The following is a 20,087-nucleotide window of genomic DNA, read 5'->3' as shown; positions in this document are numbered from 1 at the left end:
GTGCCCTCGGCGGGGGGCTGCGGGGAGGCAGCCGCTCTCGGTGCCCTCGGCGGGGGGCTGTCGGGGAGGCAGCCGTCCTCGGTGCCCTCGGCGGGGGCCTGTCGGGGAGGCAGCCGCCCTCGGTGCCCGCGGCGGCGGGACATAAGCGCGGGCCTTCCCCCCCCGGCAGCGCCGTGCCGGTGTATGCCTTCGCCGTGTGGTGACTCCCGGCAGCGATCCCGTAGCTGAACTCTTCGTCGTTTTCTTTTAAAATCTTCGTGTTTCGGGGCAGCGAGGTGGCAGGCAGGGGAGCGGGGCTAGCTGGGCTTCACCTTCCGAGGCCGGGCTGGGTGCTTACGAGAGGGATAGCTGAAGGAAATGGCTCACCCTGCAAGTCTCTCTGCATCTTACAGAGTTGGGTTTTGTTTAACAGGAGTAATTACAAATACTGGAAGAGACTCTCATTAAGTTACTTTTTTGGGTTAGGATCCACCATGCTTCTGTCCCATCCTGGACTGCTGTTTGGTTTGTGGCCCAGTGTTGCTTTTTTAAAATGGAGTTCAGGTGCTTTTTTTCAGCTAGTGAAGGGGGGAGGGAAGAGAAAACATATTAACGGAAGGAAAGGTAGATCTGTGAACTGTTGCTTAAAAGGAAGGAGAATATTTCATGTGTTGCCATGTCTGAAGATGCTTTATTGGAAGAGGACATTTGGGAGTACAAGTCCATTAGGAAGCAAAAGTGTCAGAGTAATTCAGAGAGCATCTCTACACCTGTGCAGAACGTAAGTGACAGCAAGTGCAGCCCAAAAAGAAAGAAAACTAGAAATAAAAAAAAATCCATAGAAAAAACTGATACGCTTCAGAAAACTGAGACGAGATCGAGGCCAAATCAGGATGTAGATCAATGTAAAGATGACAGCAGTGTGCACTCCCAGGAAAGCGTGAGTAGCCTGACAGAACAGAGCTCACCAAATGCAAAGCCTATTCATGATGGATACTGTCCGAGCTGCCAGATGCCTTTCTCTTTGCTATTGGTCCAGACACCTCGATGGCACGTTGCTGAATGTTTGGATACTCCAGGATCCATTGAAAAAGGTATGAATAGAGTAAGAAAAAAGCCTTCGGAGAAAAGTTAAAGGCTTGTCACATAATGTTGCTGTAAACCTTGGTTTTCATATTTAGTTCAAAATCTGAGGTGGTAGTTGGTATGATTTTTAGAATGTTATTACTGATCATTTATCAGTATTATTTTTGTATGAGATTTTTGGTTCTTTGTGAAGACCATGGAAATCTGACATGAAAATCTCAATCTAATCTCAAAACTTTGTAGAGTGGTGATAAAGATTCATAGTTGTTTATCAAGCTCCAGTTTTAGTTGTTTATTGAAGAAATTGAAAGTGCATGTTTACCACTTTAAAATAATAGAACCTGTTTCAGTTACTAAGTCAGTGTCAGCAAAAAAACCTTCATTTAAGAGGCTGCTACTTTTGACACCAAATTTCTTTCTCCTTAGGTATAAATTTTATTAACCTGTATCCATGTTGCTGTGTGATTTGTCCAGTTGTCTATGGATAGTTGGAAGCTGAAATCAGTCTGTTACGCTAATTTTCTTGAAATGTTAGCCGCTGGTCCAGTATGCTTTAGAAATTTTATACGAAATTATACATGAACGTTCCTGTATCATGAAACCACACAGTTTTGTTTTGAGTTCTGTACAAGAGAAGTAAAACTGACTCATTCCAATTGCTAGTTTCATGTGGGGAAACACTATGTCTGAACAGATCCAGGTATCCAACTTACGTTCTTAATACACCTCATAACTTTTGAAAAACAAGAAAGCATACAATCAGGAAACTTGAGTAAAGACTGTCACGCAGTCACTTCCCTTTTTCTATCTTTGTAACTTTCCTTGAAGTTTCTTCTTCAGAACAATGAAATGTGAGTCCTTTAATCCCGATTTTGGTAGTGGTTTTAACTTAAGGCAGATGTGTTAACACCTCATTTCCTTGTCTTACTCCCATAATTAACAGATGAAAAATCCTTCTGATTGATTTATGCATTCACCTTAAAGTCCTCAAAAGTTAGGCTAGCAAACTCTCAACAAAGAAGCCTTAGGGAACAGCCACAGATTTTTGCTGGCATCTCAGTCCTGAATACTTTTTTCACATAAGTAAATACATTCCTTTTTTTTAATTTAATGTGTAACCCAGCAGACAATTTGAAATGGAATTTCAGGTTGGTTCAGAACTGAGATATGAGTTTATTTTGAAACATGTCTGCTGGCCTTTTCTGGTGCTACTGCTCTGAGCTCATTGCTTGCATGTGAGACAATTCTAAACTAGAAACCATGGGATTACATTAGCACAGCATTCAAACAAGGTTAAGTACTCTTGTTGTTAGAGGGCTGTAATAATTCAGGCATAGTACTGTATGAGCAGCTGTTTGGTTTTAGCTTGGAAGCATTCTCATTTCTAGCCAGCTCAGGGCAGGAGGTCTTGGCGGCTTGAAAATTACTTTTTACTTGTGCCTTCTTCCCCCAAGAGCTGCATTTATACGAAAAAGCTTTTAAATTGTGTCACGTGCGATTTTTATTTTAATAATTATGCCAACTGTATTTGCAAAAATACTGACATTACTTCTCTGTTTAACTCTTTTCATAGAGTGTCCTGATGGTTTACTGTGCAATTCCACCATTCCATCCCACTACAAGCGTTACAGCCATTTTCTACTTGCAGCAAGCAGGGCAGGAGATTATCTCATAAACTCTTCAGCAAACACTTTGGAGAGAAAGATGACATGTTCTACTGCTGCAAAGCCCAGCTGTTCCCCAAGTCATGTAGAGGAAATCTCACAGAATAAGAAACCATCTAATAATGTAACAAATGTCCCGAGTGATGATTGTACATTGATGGCACAGAGATCACCGCAAATGAAGTCTCTAAATATAATCAGTGAAAGTACTTCCTCTTTTGCAGATATTCAAAAGCATCAACAGACATTTCAGCTTACACAGACCACAGATGATAGTTGTAAATTTGAGTTTTATGACTTTGCATCTTCTCAAGAAAGTGGAACAGGAGAAGACCTGTGTAGTCAGAAAGATACAAATCAGCCAAGTCTACTACAGTCAAAAGCAGACTTTAGTGACTGTGAAATTTCTTATTCTCCGCTTAGTACTTTTGAGGAAAGTGAAGAGGAAACTGAGGAAGAGGAGAAGAAATTAAAAATATCACAAAATAAATCATTCAAAGTCTGGAACTTTGAAGATGAAGAATCTAATTCCGTGGTGTTTAAAACATTTGATGGACTTCTCTTACAGCAGAAGCCTCAGTATGAGCATAGCAAAATGGGAAATTTCATAATTAAAAAAAACGACTGTGAGGAAGCAAATACATTGAACCGTCTAAATCATAGTGTAAAAGCCGTTTCTCAGAGTCACATGAACAGCAAGTTCTGTAATTCAACATGTGCAGACAATCAGCATCAGGAAGAGGTGCTAACCAGTGGATCCTCTTTTCCTTTTAATTGTGAGGAGGTTGAACAGCCAGAACTGATTTCCTCTGCTGCTAAAGCAGGTAACACAGAGTCAGAAGATGCTTGTGCTTTGGATTCTGCATACGTGAGTTTTACTGAGGCATCATCATTGCTAGTCAGAGAAGATGCTGGGTCTCTTCTGACACAGAAAAGTAATGTTTTCAGGGACCAAAGTAATATTTTAACTGATACAGATAAAATGACTGCCAATGCAATTGAAAAAACAGCTCTCCAGGAGAGTTTGCAGTCGGTAGTGGAGAAAGAAGGAAATCTTAATACAGCTGCAGTGTGCTTTCCCAGCCCAATCTCTAAAACAGTACCATCTCTTTCTTTAGCAAGTATGAATGCCAAATCCAGTTCTGCCAAAGAACTCAAACAAATGGACATTGGTGTTTTCTTTGGGTTAAAACCCAAAGTAAAAGAGGAAAGCAAAGGAGAGACATGTTTGAGTGAGGGAAAGCAGATACCAAGTTCACTAACTCCCAATGGAAAGAGGCCTAGACAGCAAAAAAGGAAAGCTGAAGGGTCTGTGGAAGATGTAGAAGCAGTTACAGAAAGTTCAAGTAAAAATGGAGCCTTTGCAGATGTAAGTTCTGGTGGCAAACAAAGGTGGAGAAAAAAATTTAAAGAATTATCTACTACAGGTGAAGGAACAAGAAAAAAACACTGCCCTTTCTACAAGAAAATACCAGGTGAGAAGTAACTTGCTTTTTGCAGAGGTTAATTTTTGCTTGAGTGTTGTATTTTTTTACCTAATTTTAGGCTTCAGTATTCTTCACTCTTCATACCCATTTAAACTGCAGCTCATAATGAATTTTCTTTCCTCCATCTAAGTTGATAAAATCTTGTGTAGGTGCAGATTTCCAAAAGAAGGTGATTGTAGAACCAGTCAGCAGTGGCTGAAAATAGTTGGTGAAATAGTTATCTCAGGAAAATTACTTCAAGGACTGATTTCTGAATGTTTTTGACAGAGCAAAAAGCATAAGCAGTATTGAAAGATGGATCTACTTTCTTAAATGGTTTTGAATATATCCCTTGTTAATATTCAGTCCTAATTCCTGAATTTAATCTTTTACTTCACTTCAGTTGTGCCTCAAAATAGGGCTGTCAATAGCAATTATTTCCTTACACTAAGTTAAAGGAATTGAGTTTAATTTTGCATTTGAAATTCAATAGTACTAGAAAAATGATTTACTACAACTGTCAAAACAAAGAAATGAAAACCAAGCAGAAGAGTTTAGTTAAGGAAACAGCCAAGAATTTCTCAGAATATCCTCAAGCAATTACATAAATTACAGGATGATGGATCAGCGGCTTAAAAGGCTTCAGATCCTCACAGTTCTGTTTACCACTAAAGGACTGTCTCAGTCTTAGGTGGATATTTGAGGAAGCCAAATAGAAATATATTAGAGATCCTAAGTGCCAAGCTGCTGCTTGAAGACTGACCTGTAAATCTTTGTGGGGCTACACCAGTATCATGGCTTCCATGGGCTTAGAGAATTTTCCATATACGATAAATTTGAAGAGCAGACTCCTATGCCTACCACGTAATTTTAAAGTTGCTTTGTTATTATCTATATTATCTTTGTTCTGAATTTTGTTACTACATTTGAAGTGTATTTGACTGTATTTTCTATGTTGCTAATGATATGTGTTTATCCCTGTGGCCTAGTATATTTCAGCCTCCCTGAAGTTTTGAGTCTGGTACCTCTCAAACACTTTGGGATTTTTTGGTTTGTGATTTTCAGTTAGCAGACTGCTATGTTTTTGGAGTTGCAAATACTTGAAGTTCTAGCCTCAGGTAAAACTATTTCTAGTTCTAGAAGATCTGGGAAATTTGCATAACATAAAATGAAAAATATTTGAGTGCCGCCAGGTGAATTAGTTCTATGCACTATTTAGTGGTTTTATGAAACTGTAACCCAATGTGAAAGGACCATTTTTCAGTATGTTTGCATTTAAAAAAAAAATTATGTTTGCAGAGAAAAAGGCTATCTTCTATGCAGCTGTCTTTATGCAACATCTTTATACAAACAGGACCTCACTGAAAGCATACAATGGCATATCGGTCATGTTTTACCTCAGCGGATATATTCAAAGACCCCAGATTGCTTGCTTGATAATTATATGGTAGCATGTTTTAAGAGGAATATTAAATGTAGAATAATTGAAAAATTGCAGTTTGATTGCAAAATTCATTATGTTAAGCTGTGGTTATCTGTTTTATTTTGTGTTAAGATGTTGGTATTAGATTTTAATCTGCATGAACTTTCAAAAATACCAGCTGAATGCAGATAAATGTGTTTTATTTGCTTAACCAGTTGCCATCTGTGTAGGATGGCAGCTGAACAACAGATATTTGAGAGACCTGTGAAAGTATTTGTGTGTGGACACTGTTAAATTTTTATTTTAATAAGTGAAAATGTTTTTTGTGACTGCTGACTCATGTGCAAACCATGCTTATCTTTAAATGGCTCCTTCAACTGTATGCAGTGTAACTGTATTCCCTTTTAATTTGGAAGAAAGAACAAAAGAAAATTTAATTAGAAACTAGTTCTGATCTATGCATGTTTACTGACTGGCTTCTTTTCCCTTTTTGCTGTAGGAACTGGTTTTACAGTTGATGCCTTCCAGTATGGAGAAATTGAAGGCTGCACAGCTTATTTCCTTACTCATTTTCACTCTGATCACTATTGTGGGTTAACAAAAAACTTCATGTTTCCAATCTACTGTAATAAGGTAAGGTTTTCCAAGATTGCTAAATATTATCAAATCCATATGCAATTATAATCACTTTTATACTGATGAAAGTAAATAGAAGATCAGAGGTTCCGTTGTTGGGTCAGTTAGGCACACTGGATATGTATAGGGGAATCTGGGTTTCCCTTGTAAGAAATTCTTACCCTGATTTGACTGATGAAGAATATCAGTGAAAATTCCCTGTCTATATACCATGAAAAAATTCAAGTTTAAAAGGATCTCTAGAGGTCATATAGACTTATCTCCTGCGCAATGTGGGTCTAAGTTAGATCAGACTGCAGAGAGCCTTTGCTGGTCAAATTTTGAAAATAGGACGTTTCACTACACCTCCTCGCAACCTGTTGCAGTGCTTACCCACTCTGAAATTTTTTCCTAATATACAATTGAAATGTCCATTTTTGCAACTTGAGATTGTGGCTTGCTCTTTTTGTGTGCATCATGGAGAAGAATCTGTCTCTATGTTCTCTATAACTCTATTTAAGTGATGGAATTCTGAAATTAGATTCTGCTTAAGCCATCTCTTCTCCACATTATGTACATTGAGTAGTTCTAGTCCAGTCCTGTGTGTCCTGTGCTTCAGGCTGCTGAATGGCCAAGACTGCCATTAGCTATCATATGTCCAACCAACTCTTCTTTACTCGTAACATGGTAGGGCACCTTGCCTAATCAAACCATCCAGAACCTCCATCAAAAAACTATTTCTGATTTACTCTGGAAGTCTCATGGAATGCTTGTGTCCCGTTTTGCCCTTCCAGCAGGTGTTGGGGTGGCTGCGGTCGTCCATGATGAGATCCAGGGCCTATCACCTAGAAATTTCTCCAGTTGTTTAAAGAAGTCTTTGCCCACCTCCTCTTCTTGACTTGGCAGTCTGTAACAGATGTTATTCCCCTTGTTTGCCTCCTCTCTGATTCCAATCCATAACCTGTTGACAGACTTTTAAAAGTTTGCTTTTTTAAGACAGCTTTTTTCAGTTCGCTTTCTGAGAGATGAAATGCTACTGAAAGGCTTGATTATACCCAGGATCTCATAGTTTCTCTCTAAGCCAGACAGTCTGGCTTTGAGAGCCTTTGTTTCTAAAATAAACAAAAGCTTTTTTTAGATTTTGTTCATATTCCATACTAAATCCTTTCCCTGTTACAGATAACTGGCAATCTGGTGAAGAGCAAACTTGGAGTCAAAGAGCAGTACATCCACATGCTGCCGATGGACACAGAATGTTTAGTGAATGGGATCAAAGTGATGTTGCTCGATGCCAATCAGTATGTGTCATTGCATTTGCTGTGGAATATTTGTATGTGTAGAATATTAAAGATGAATAGCTGTACAGATACAGTTTATGTTTTCATGATTTTTAGGTTTCAGTGGATATGAAAAAAATGAAAGGGTAAAGATACTTCATATACCTGAGTTGGCTTAGTAATGTACATTTTCACTTCAGAAGTGAATTAGGCATGTAGGAGCCTAAATTTCTTGCAAGTAGTTAGCTTTTGAAATAGGTGAGTTATTTTTGAAAATGAAACTTAGGCTTTTTTGGTAATTTTAGTTTATTTTATTTGCTTGTAATGAGTATGTAGTGTTAACCACACATACCTCCATAATTTTTAAGCTTGTTGAGAGGTTGAATGGTTTTTCTAGTGGTCTGGACATTTTAGTTTTTAGTGTCTGGTTGGGAACATCCTACATTTGATTATTGGATATGTTAGGTTTCTGTAGCTTCAACTGAAGATAGTGAAATCTTCAGCTAAAGAAAAATGTGGTACTTTGGATTCTGGGAGAGACAAAACCTAGCCAACATTTTGAAAAGTGAACTTTAAAGAAAAGCCTGTTGAAATGTGCAACAAGACTTCTACTGGATTCGGTGATAAAGGGTGAGGTTTTTGTCTAGCGTTATGCTGGCACTGTGTGGTGGTTCTGGATTTAAAGTTCAGTAGCACCTGTCTTCCAGCTGTGTGCTCTTGCTGTTCTGCCTCTTGGTACCTTATTTGGCTATGGGCTAGAAGAAAAGTCCTTTCCCTGAAGTATATATTGAAATGCAGCACTGTGTCACAGCTGGTTTCAATATTACTTATCGTAGGATTTGTTTATAGTTGGAGAGATAAGATTCCATGAAGTCCTTCGAGAATCCTTTCTGGGAATGAAGGAAGCCTTGTTGCTTATGTAATTTGGACACTTCTCGTTTTTTCCTGTTTGTGTCTCTGATCCTCTGCTTCAATTTAAAAGGCATATAAACTTTAGGTACAATGTTCAACTTCTTGGAGAGTCCACCAATTCTGTCATCTTAGGTCTGATTCATGCCAGTTTTTCCTTTTTTGAGATTTCATTTACTCTTTACAGATGATTCATGTCCAAAATAGTACCACTCTGGTTTTCCAGTCTGAGCTCTTGCCCTTCAGCCAGCTTTGGTGAGGAATGGCAGAAGGTACAATGGATTTCCTGTGGCCAATAAGAGAATTGTATTTATAGCCAGGGAATTCTGGATGGAGGATAATGTTTAAAATCTGCAAATAGAATTTAAAAGGAAATGCTTCAGTAAGTCCTGCAGGAATGAAGATGCATCTGCAGTAACACAATTCTGTTTCTCCTGAATAAGAATGCTGCTTCTCTTTGGTGTGCTGTTTCCTCTTTCAATCAAGTAATAGAACCTCAGAGATTGCAACTGAGGCAGCATCTTTGTTGTACCTAGAAGACAGAGTATCCGAAAAAGGCGGTTAATGCTTGATTACTTTACTGTTGGTGTGTTTTTTTCCTTCTCTCCATCTCAGCTGAGAATTCAAGTCTAGCTTGTCTATGGCCATGAGATTAGCTTCAGAATTCCTTTAGAAATCAGGAATTTCGAGCTAAATTAGGCTGCACAGTAGCTGTGATTTAAAATGCTGTTCTGCACACCTTCCTGCTACTGAAGGGTGGTATATCTCTTAAGGCAGTTTATTAGTATAGAGAACTAACATAATTTGTATGGGGTTTTTTGTTTGTTTCAGTTGTCCAGGTGCAACAATGATCCTTTTCTGTCTACCAAGTGGAAGTGTTATTCTGCACACAGGAGACTTCAGGGCAGATCCTTCTATGGAGCGCTACCCTGCTTTGATTGGTCAACAAGTCCACACCCTTTACCTTGATACCACGTAAGTTGTGTTTAATTTTTTTTTTTTTTCAGTATAACCCTCTTTTCAGTTTAGTAAGACTTTATATGAACCAAATAAACATAAGTATAAATGACATTACTGTTTTAACACTTGTTAGTTCTGTTTAGTGTTGAATAACATCAGATATTTATTGAAAGTCCATGTATGTCTAATTTGATCATCTGTTACGCTGTTACATGAGAGAATAAAAGTGGGTGGTGGAGAAGATGCTGAAGTATTTGCTGAGATGACATTATTTATAAGTGGTATTAAATTCTGGGTGTCAGAATTCATACATTGAGTGTTCAGCTCTAAAACAAGAGGTTCATGAACACTGATTTTCTGTGGATTCAACAATATTATGAAGAGGGGTATGGAAGAATTCAAAGAGTGAAAGAATGCCAAATGGTTAAATCATTCGTCCGGGTTTTCATTAGACCTTTCTCTGACTCATGTATATAAAATTGTTTTTCTGCATATGATGACTAATGCCCAGCTGCAGTCTTTTATTTCTGTTCCATATGTTTCTGCAAATGAATAATGCCTTATGTTATGGTTTGTGTGCATGACAAAAAATAGACATAAGGATGTAATTAGTATGTGATACAAATATCTAGCTTGAAAGAGCAATTGGTATTTATAGAGAAAAAACTGCAGAATTGAGTGTCAGTGTCAGACGAGTGAATAGTTGTAGAGGAAAGACTAATATACTCAATGCAAATTTTATTGCAACAGTTTCATCTGGGCACCTCAGTGGTTTCTAATAAATCTTTTTCATTACTTTGTTATTGTATGCATGCAGTTTTGAGGGCCGCCTTAGTGAATTCAGATGTCTTCCATCTTGTGTAACGAAGTGTGTATCTTGTTTCCATGCCCCAGATACTGTAGTCCTGAATACACTTTTCCTTCTCAACAAGAGGTTATCCAGTTTGCTGTCAATACTGCCTTTGAGACAGTGACTTTAAACCCGCGTACTCTAGTCGTCTGTGGCACCTACTCCATTGGAAAAGAAAAAGTTTTTTTAGGTATGTAAAAAAAGTGTACTGGATCAAATAACACTGATTTAGATATTTATTTAGTTAAAAGACCTCTTTCATGAAGATATAAAGGGTTGCTTAGTCTTGATGGTCAGATATCGTGTAAAGAAATTAAATATAATAATTCTACTGCTAGTTTTTTAGTTTTCTAATCAATAAGTTTTAACTTTCTGAAAGAAATATTTTTCTGCCATGTTTACAAACCCCTCGAATATCCAGAAGGCCAATTTGGATACTAAATGAACAAACCTATTTAATTGATTGTGGTGAGAAAATAGCTGATGGCAATTAAAAAAAAAAAAAGAGGTCTTTATGACATTTTTGGTGTTAGTAATTTTATGTTGTCAAGAAACAGCAAAGGGATATAATTATTCTTAAACTTCTATTTTGCTAACAGTTTTTTCTTCCAGGATTATATTACATACCTTCCTAAATATTTATAGTAATCAGTTTTAATGAAATCAATTTTGACAAAGCATTCCCCAAACTAAAACACATCTTTTCTGACTTAATGAAAATCTTGTGTGCTATGCTTCACTCGGTTACAGCATTGGGAACCAGCAAGATTGCCCAAATGTCTACTCTAGAGCAAGCATCTGTGTACCATTTGTGCTTTTGAGTATATTTAAAGTCATCAATACAAGACTTACTTTCATTGAAATTTAGTCTGTCTTTAATGTGGGCCATTTGTCGCATATTCCAAAAACTGCACGTGTTTCTGGCATCTTTGAAATAAATACTGGTTCACCTCGGTAACATTCTACCAAAGAAGTATGACTTAGAACTTATCAAAGTACTTCTATTCTCCTTCTCTTTCCAATTGTCGTACACAATTCTGCTGCTAAAATACAGGAGCCAGAGGTTTTTAACAGCTATTACAGGTTTCTCTTCTTAATTTTAGAATATGAAACACTATATCCTGTTGAATATGGATTTTTTTCAACAGTAAAAATGATTCAGTGCAATAATTAGGCATATCTCCAAAACAAGCAAAAAATGAACTCCTACAATTTTCTTTATCTGATTTCTTCTCAATTAATCTTAAAGCAATTGCTGAAGTCCTGGGCTCAAAAGCAAGTATGTCCCGTGATAAGTACAAAACACTGCAGTGCTTGGAGTCAGCAGCTGTTAATTCCCTCATCAGTGTGGACTGGGATGGTACTTTGCTTCACGTTCTTCCCATGATGCAGATTAATTTTAAGGTAAGTGCAGAAAATACACTCTGTTGATTAACCTGCTGGCTAATCTTACTGTTGGCTCCTCCCAACCAGTGTTGTGTTTGGTGCTTTTTAACCTCTTGTCAGATCATATTTATTTAGTAAAGTTTTGACATGTAGCAATACGTTGAAAATGAAATGCAATTAAAAATTAATATCTGTCTCCAAACATGATGCACAGAAAGTGTAATTTCATTTCAATGCAGTGCTTCTACAAGATAAGATGAGGTTTGTTCAAAGGCTTGCTTTTTGCGGGCCTTTTTGAAGTAGATTTATGTAACAACTGCAGAATCTGTCCTATTCGCAATTAATATGTTGTGACATGGAGTCCCTGTTTTTCAGTCTTTCACCTGGTATGATGTATGAAAAGACTAAAAGGATATTCTGCCTGTGAGACTCTTGTTTTGAGGCAGCCTGTGAACATGGCAAACTTCCAGTCTGGTGTTTGATAAAAAAGGAATAAGGTTCTCCATGTTCCTCTCAGTTCAATTTCCATGTATTTATAATCATATTTTCATCTTTTAAAAGAATATTCTCTCTCCTTCTGTGCTGAAGATTTACATGGGGATAAGGATACTTGAAAGTCGATGAAAACTCACACATAAACAAATATACGCACTGAGTGAATTGAAGGACACCTCATGTATACATATACTTTAGTTTTTCTACACACCATCTTCTCTAATAGTTGTAGCAAAAGCAAATAAAACAGTTTATTTTAAGACGTTGTTTCATCTAAATTGACTTCAAATGCACATTTCAGTTGAGATTTGAGACAGCGGGTTTTTGTTATCGAGAGTTTTTATGGGAATTTCTTAGTTTGGAAAGGTGACTAATTCCTGGGGGAAAGTAAGTTTTTCTAAATAGACTACAAAACAGAGTGGCATTAAGGCAAAGCAGCAGGCTCTAGATTAAAGGTAGCCTGGAAGAAAAACAGTGGTTGCTTACGCCTTACAGACTTGGATTCATTTTCCTGCTTTGCTTTGGGCCTGCTGTGCCATCTCAAGCAAATCCTTCAGAGCAAGATGGTATTTAGCTGCAGGACCAGTCAAGGTCAGAGTTGACCTAAAAAGGAGAAAAAGAGACTATATCATTGGGATGGGAGGTGCAGGAGATGGAACTTAATATCTTAACGTTTGAATGTTGTTCTATAATCTTTTCCACAGTGGGGCAGAAAATGAGTAACAGAAATGTGTATGGATTTATTTTTAGTGTGGTGTGATGTTTTAAACAGTAAGATATATTAGTTTCTTCTGCAGATTTTTGGGTCGTTATGTGATTCTACTGTTGTGTCCTAGCGCATATGGAGTACTTGCGTAGTTGGTCTTCTTCAGACAGAGGGTGTGGTTATACCACAAGCATATCTAGACAGCCTTGCTTCTCAGAGAGAGGCAGTTGTATCATGTGCAGGGTCTCATCCCTGAGAATAGGAGGTTCTAGACGAATCTACAGTGTGCCAGAAGTGATGCCTGGACCCTGGAAAGGGCCAGGAAAGATTAAAGGCACAGTGATCTAGTGGACAAGAGTCCTGGTGTAACAGCCATGGCCCTCTGTACTGGGGCTTTGACTTCACGTGTGAGGTTGTTGGAATGTGGTCTCATGCTGTCATTAGTAATTTTGTGTCCCTGTAAGCTAGGCATGCTAGGTAGGCTTCCAGAGTCCTAAACATCCAATGATGCCAGTGGCTAGATGAATAACCAGGTGGAATGTAGTATTAGTAAAATGTGGAGAATGTTAAATGCTTAAAATGAGTTCGTATGACCATTTATGTTATTTCTGCTCCAACAGCATTACTAAACATGACTCAGAAAAGACAATATTTTTAAGATTATCTGATCACTTGTAATTTTGTTCTAGTTAAAGAATGATGAATGATATCATCCTGGTTTTGCAGACCATGTAAATGTTGATGTCATCATCTCCAGTTGCATGTTTTTGTCTTGTGCTGGATTATACAGGTTTTGTCCTGAATTACTGGCTCGTTACTGGGAAAGCCAGAATTTTTTTAGTCATCCTCATCACTGAGGATGCCAATGCCTTCATTATCTTCTGGGCCTCTCCTACCTCATCTGTTTTATTTGATCCCTAGCCCTACTCAAAAACACAATCCTACTTCTTAATTTGGGCTAATTTCCTGTTTGTGTTGTTTCAGCTGCGAACCTACATATCCATGAAATCCTTATGGGAGTATTCTCACTCAAAAGCTCAGATTCAGTCCTTATTTAGTAAATTGAGTACATTTGTGATCTTGTACATCGCTTGTCTTTTTAGTAGAATGCAAATGGCCAAACCCTGATGGTATATTATAGTATCTCCTAGAAGCCCCAGTTTTATACCCTTTTTTCCCTGTTACGCTCTTCACCAATAGAAAAAACCCAAACCTGTCTGTGCTCCAGGCTTGATAGTCCTAAGAACTGTATGCATGATTCTTCTGCCTTTTATTATTGAAAAACTTCTCTGGTCTGTTTCTAGACAAAGAACCAAAAAAAGCTGCATAAGGTACACGTGCTTACCACAGTTGAAGCCTGGTTTGCAGTAACTGTTGATAAAACTGTGCCTGCCCAAGGAAAGCTTCCATGTTTCCATAGCTGGCTGCTCCCAAGACTAAATCTAGATGCCCGCAGTTTTCCTTTCTACCCGCAATGGAAAGGAAATGAGTTCATGGTTTTGAGATGCTCCTGCATGTACTTGCTTGTTCACAGGCTTTCTGCTGTGATCAGGGGCTTTTTTTTTCCCAATCATTGAGTTTCCATATTGCTGGAAAATAGTATAATTTTTTTTATAAAATTGATATTTTTTTGACTGCATATTCAGGAATTTTAGAAGTATTTTTGCAATCTCCATGTTGCAAATATTTTTTTCCTTTTGGTGGCATTGTCCAGCTGCTTAGTTCCAGTTTTGGGGCTATCTGAAATCTGCTTTTCTCCATGTTGATTTTCAGGAGTAATATCAAGCATGTTTTTTCACTTTGGAGTCAGCTGATTTATTATTTGTGAACAACTAGCTTAGCTGTTCATATATAATTTGTAAACACTGTATTGATTCAGCAGGGAGCATCATTCACCTAAAAGCCACAGGTGCTTAGAAAAGTACAGAAACTTCTCCCTGTCTTTCCCCTAGTTACCAGAGTTTAAAGACTAATGTTGGTACCTTCTGCCTGGAACTGAAGCAAACCAAAATGCATAGTGACCATAATTGTGTTAAATCCACTATGAAAAACAGGTGGATCAGTGAATGTTTTTCTGACAGGTTGAAAGATGATTTTGTAAACCCACAGCATCCTCAGAATATGCGCTATACCCTAGATTTTCACTTGGCCAAAAACTTGGTGACAATAATGTATGGTGCATTTCCCCTTTCTGCTTGAGCTGTCTTTTGTCAAGGTATGCACATTTCTATACACATGCAGCCACACTGAGGGAAACTGTGCTACCTGGCTTGAATGTTTCCATCACTTTTTATCTTCAAATGTGTATTTGAATATTGAATTCTGGGCAATTTTCTATCGCTGTATCAGGAGTTGTGTCACTGTCCCAAAAATCTGTTGAAGAAACAAGTTCAAATTTGAGAAGAAAGGATATCTTTTCTGCTTTATAAATTCACATAGATAGTCTCGATCTGTACTTAGGATGAAAGCAGTCCCATTCATAAGATTGAATACCTGGCCAGGTATCACTAGACTTGATGTATGTTATCCAGGCCTTATGACTGCCCCCTTGAAAAGAACCAGTACTTGAAATGAGTGTTTCGCTGAGATGTGTGAAGTCTGAAGGGTAAAACTAGAAAGAGCAAGCCATAGGGGATCAGAGACAGTGAAAATACAGTGGCAGAGGAGTGAGTTTTTTGCATTGTATTACTGTTGGATTGGGGAGGTTCTTTTTGTTCATTTGGTTTTTTCCTATGTATAGCTCTGGGTTTTTGAGAAGTTTGTTTATTAGGAGTTGGTATCAAACTTTCTTCAGGTGCTGCCTGGCTCAAAAGTGAGATGACATGCCGTAGGTTCGTGCTCTGGGTATTGTTAATGGATAACATTTACATAAATTTCAAAAATTAAAAAATATGTATACTTTTTATATGTGTGATTTTTTTAAATTAAAATATTTATAAAAACAAAACATGAATTGCTGCAATATTGCAAGTAGATTTGATATATGAAAAGGAAAAGATTTAAAAAAAAAAAAAGAAGAGTTGTGGTACTTCACTGCAATACTTGGTTTTACTCCAGTAAAATACAATGTCTGCTGTATGTACTGAATAATAGCTGTTCTTGAATAAGCCAAATGAGTTTAAGTGGTGTTAGGGCTGATTGTAAATTAACTATTCAGTCATGTTTGAGTCTTCTCCTACCTTATGGAATCTCTTCGCATGTATTGCTGACTTCAGTGACACTGTAGATAACACACTGCCGCGGTGATTGAAGGAGGTTGATTTAGCAGTGAAATATATTTTCCATTTTAAAAGGATGATGGTTTAGAACAGTGTTGGCTAAAGCAATAAAAGAAAAAATTAGAATGTGTATTTAAAGTGGACTTGTTATGAATAAATACTGTAGTAATTTTTTTTATGGAAAGAGGCCATCTTTTTTAAAATGCACGCATGGTTCTTTTGCAACAAACAATTTTTTGTAACAGTCAAAAATTAAGGCTTCTGCCACTTGAATATGCGGTAGAAGATTTCCAGAGAACTGGGGCCTTCAGGTCTGTGCACCTCTTTTATGTTGCTTAGCTCAGTAATGTTTTGTACTAGCATTGAGGTGAGATTTTCGAAAGTGCCTGTGATTGAAATGCACAAATAATTTTTTATGAGATTGAAATTGCATCCTTAATGTGAAAGTTTGATTTATTTGAAAGCAGGTTAGCATTGGTTAATATAATAATCATTGTATTTAGATTTCAGTAGAGCAAGGGGAGCAAATATGTGCATTATTACCTTAAGCTGTGTTAATCTTCCCAAAATGAAGTGTGAAGGAGAATTAGGCTGCTACAGTTACATTGTTAATCTAGTGGGTACTGAACATTTGCAGTGTATTAAGAGTCATGGCAGCTAGCCATAATTGCTGTTGCTGAATGAAAAGTGTGTTCTGGTAGCATTTTTCTGTTCTTTCACGTGCCTAGTTTGATGGATTCTGTATGTTGCTACTGGACGTTGTACTGAAGGTGCTGTTAAATGTGGCAGTGCCACAGGCAGCTTTCTGCTTCCCTGCTTAATAACTTTCAAGTGTCTGACAGGTTAGTTAGTGTGGTATCACGTCCTATCTATTCCCCTCTCTCCACCTTTTTTTAATCAATCTTTTATTTTGTATTCTTCTTCCTGCTGCTGATAAAAAGTTTATGATTTTGAGTTCTATAGTCTTGTAGGGCTTTCAAATGGAGAATATGCCTTTAAGTTTTTATACAGGACACATGAAATTGATTTTCTATTTTTGGTTTGAAATAATACTGACTTCACTTTATCCAGGAATAGGATTGTACATTCCTTCTGCTTCCCTCTCATCCTTTTCCTGATCCTAGCTTAAACTACGCTGAAGGCTTAGCCAGCTTGGAAACTTTTTCAAGTTAACTTTTTTAAAGTGAAGAGATGAGAGGTGGTTTCCTTCCCGTCATGAATGGAGTCATGGTAAAACATGGTTTAGTGCTCAGAGTAATACTCAACTCATGCACTGGATTGCTGCGATTTTTTGGGTCGCTTGCTTGATTAACTCTGAGCACTTCTGGGCATAAGCAGATGTCAGGATCTCAGTGGCACTTTAATTTAAACAGATGATTTTGCACTGAAGCAGGCTTTCACCACCTTATATTACCACTCAGCTGCAAGAGTGCTGACCTCCAGCTGAGAAGAGAAAATGAATGATTTGGGGAGCAAGATCTATAAGATGTGATTATGCCTTATGTGTTCTGATCTGTAAGGCATAGCTGTTAATATGTGCTTATTCAGATGAAGCAATTGAGATCCTAAGGTACAAGGTGCTCTGTAGATGTAAATATGTATCATTAATAATTTCAAGGCAGATGGTATTTAAAATTAAAAAGTTAATATCAAAATATGTAAATAAAATTTAGTCTGAAGTCTGTCCATCATGAAATCTCCAACCTTTAGACTAATGAGCTATTTAATGATATTAAGTATATGCTATATTCTTTTCACAGGCCTTGCAAGTTCACTTGAATAAGTTTTCTGAGAATTTTGATCAAGTTCTGGCTTTCAAACCTACTGGGTGGACCTACTCTGATTCATGCCTTTCTCTGGTGGATATCAAACCTCAGACAAGAGGAAAGATCACCATATATGGTATAAGAGTGGTAAAGATTCAGTACATTTAATTTTGTGTGGATGCCTTTCATATTTTTATTCTGGAAACTCCTACTGTTCTTTGTAACCAATGCTTTTTCTGATAACTCGTTGAGAAACTGAACAGATGGTCACTACAGGAGAGATCTGTGAACTGAGTAATTGAGAACACTGTAAATACAGGTTTTTACATACATTTTGCTCCTGTCCTCCTCGTGCAAAAAGAGGCTTTTTTCTGATATAGGTAGAGAGTTCAGGGGTGAAGTCTTGGCCCAACTGATGCTGGTGGCGGTGGAGTTCCAGAGCCAAGATTTCATTCCACACCTTACTCATTTGTGAGAGACTGTGAGTCTTCCTCTCAGTTCTTATCGGTGTGTGGAGTTGAATCTCTTAACATTCATTTAACCAAATGCTTGGTGTCGCTCAGTTTGTACTGATGAATGACTTGGTAACTTAATGCAAGGTAATTTTTCCAGAAGGAAAATCCAAGTTTTCATTTTACCTTAGCTATAAACTTTAGATCTCAAATATGAATTTAAAAAAAAAAAATCATCTAAACTATTTCTTAGCTGGAAGGCTTGAAAAAGTATTTTGGCAAGAAGCTAAGTAGACTGACAGATTGCTGTGATTTGTTTCATTTCAGGGATTCCTTACAGTGAACACAGCAGTTACCTGGAAATGAAGCGTTTTGTTCAATGGTTGAAGCCACAGAAAATCATCCCCACTGTAAATGTTGGTGACTGGAGAGCCAGAAGCTTAATGGAGAAGCATTTTAGAGACTGGATGATTGAGGGCAGTAGACATAAATAAATATAAGGAAGAATATATATTTCAAAGGAGGTAGGCTGGAGTGGGAATTGTGAGTTTTATTTAACTCATTTTTCCACGGAGCTTTCTTTAGGGAGGACTAAGCTGCCATTCTCCTGAGAAAGCTGAATTTGGGGGCAGGGGGGCGGAGGGGAAAGGCACCTTGCTTCCTCCTGTACCTACTACTTATTTTTCCCATAAATTAATAACTTTTATCCCAAATGCATATTTCTGGTTATTTTTATTTACTCCTTTTTCTCCATTCTTAATTTTCCTAACATTATGGAGATGCCCAGATGTATAATGCTGGGGAAGAAACTGCCTCTGGGTTAATCATTTCTGAAAAGAAGTTATTGTAATAAGTGAGATGGTATTAAGCGTATGTCACATGCTGTCAATTCAGGCTTCAGAGAAGCTCGTTTCATGAGACAGAACTGGCTATTGTGATTCAGATCTTGTAAACAGAGTTTACCTTGTGAGAGAGGATTGGCTCAGGCTCTTGCAGCAGATGCACTTCTGAGAATGATTTTTATAAAAGACAATGCTACCTACTTTTCACTCAAGATTTTCTGAATTTTTTTTTTAAATAAAGAACCTACATGAAGCTTGTGTGTTCTTTCTGAGCAAAATGTGTGTCTTTTCAGTACCATAGTTGTTAATCTGAGAAACCTGTCTGTAGTATCTTTGGTGAATGTTCTGTATATGTTGATTGTATAAGATTGCTTCACCATCCTGGTAGTGCAAATTCTCAAAATGTGGTCAAAGCACAGAAGTGGTTCCTCTCCATGTAGTCCCCTACAGTGCATTTGGGTTTGCAGGTTTGTTACATGAATTCTGGAAAAACAAGAAAGGCAAATGTTGGTACTGGCAGCAGAAAGGTAAGTTTCACTTTGCATTTTTTTCCCCTGAATCCTACCAGATTATCAGTGCTGCTTTTCCTGTATCTGCTTGGTATTTGTGATACTGAAGTGTGTGGTTGCATGCAGGCACACTAGTATAATTTTAAGCACTAAAATAAAAACTGTTCCAAACTTCCAGGACATGCAAAAGTTGCATCATGCATAAAGAATCATCCCCCAACTCCCCAGAACAGCTCATCTGAAAACTTCAATGCCATTTTTTGTTGGGAAGATGTTTCTTTAATGATCAGTGTAAGTATACATAGATCCTTGTCTTTGAGTGACAAGCTCTGTAATGTGAAGTCACTTTGGTTTTATTTCTGTCTTCTGAGAGAAATGACTGCAAAACTCCAATGGGGGGGGGAAAGTTCTCATACTGATTCACAATTCTTTCAGTACATTCACTGAAATATGGCATTGTTTTTATTTTACATAATGCATTACG

General features: G+C 37.6%; 1 protein-coding gene across 2 annotated transcripts; it reads left to right on the top strand.

The window, feature by feature from the left end:
- Positions 1 to 2: 2 nt before the first annotated feature.
- Positions 3 to 19,778, top strand: DCLRE1A (DNA cross-link repair 1A). 2 transcript variants are annotated; one of them, XM_052799646.1, is made up of 9 exons: positions 3 to 1,073; positions 2,639 to 4,204; positions 6,118 to 6,251; positions 7,413 to 7,531; positions 9,251 to 9,394; positions 10,274 to 10,419; positions 11,479 to 11,633; positions 17,795 to 17,947; positions 18,580 to 19,778. In XM_052799646.1, exons 1-9 carry the CDS (start codon positions 656 to 658, stop codon positions 18,616 to 18,618), a joined length of 2,874 nt encoding a protein of 957 aa, XP_052655606.1. In that variant the 5' UTR covers positions 3 to 655; the 3' UTR covers positions 18,619 to 19,778. The 2 variants fall into 2 exon arrangements, with proteins under 2 accessions (XP_052655606.1, XP_052655605.1); XM_052799645.1 differs by having other exon boundaries at positions 5 to 1,073; positions 17,795 to 17,936.
- Positions 19,779 to 20,087: the final 309 nt, after the last annotated feature.

The sequence above is a fragment of the Harpia harpyja genome, chromosome 10, assembly GCF_026419915.1.
Source record: "Harpia harpyja isolate bHarHar1 chromosome 10, bHarHar1 primary haplotype, whole genome shotgun sequence".
Lineage (NCBI taxonomy): Eukaryota > Metazoa > Chordata > Aves > Accipitriformes > Accipitridae > Harpia > Harpia harpyja.
The sequence above is the reverse complement of the archived record's forward strand: the minus strand, read 5'-3'. Positions and strand labels throughout refer to the sequence as shown.

What these genes read in the sequence shown, in the direction of transcription:
- DCLRE1A (XM_052799645.1), top strand. Translation starts at nt 656, where the DNA reads ATGTCTGAAGATGCTTTATTGGAAGAGGACATTTGGGAGTACAAGTCC. An exon ending in TTCCAATCTACTGTAATAAG is followed by an intron (nt 6,252 to 7,412) that starts GTAAGGTTTTCC and finishes TCCCTGTTACAG; the next exon opens with ATAACTGGCAATCTGGTGAA. An exon ending in ATGTTGCTCGATGCCAATCA is followed by an intron (nt 7,532 to 9,250) that starts GTATGTGTCATT and finishes TGTTTGTTTCAG; the next exon opens with TTGTCCAGGTGCAACAATGA.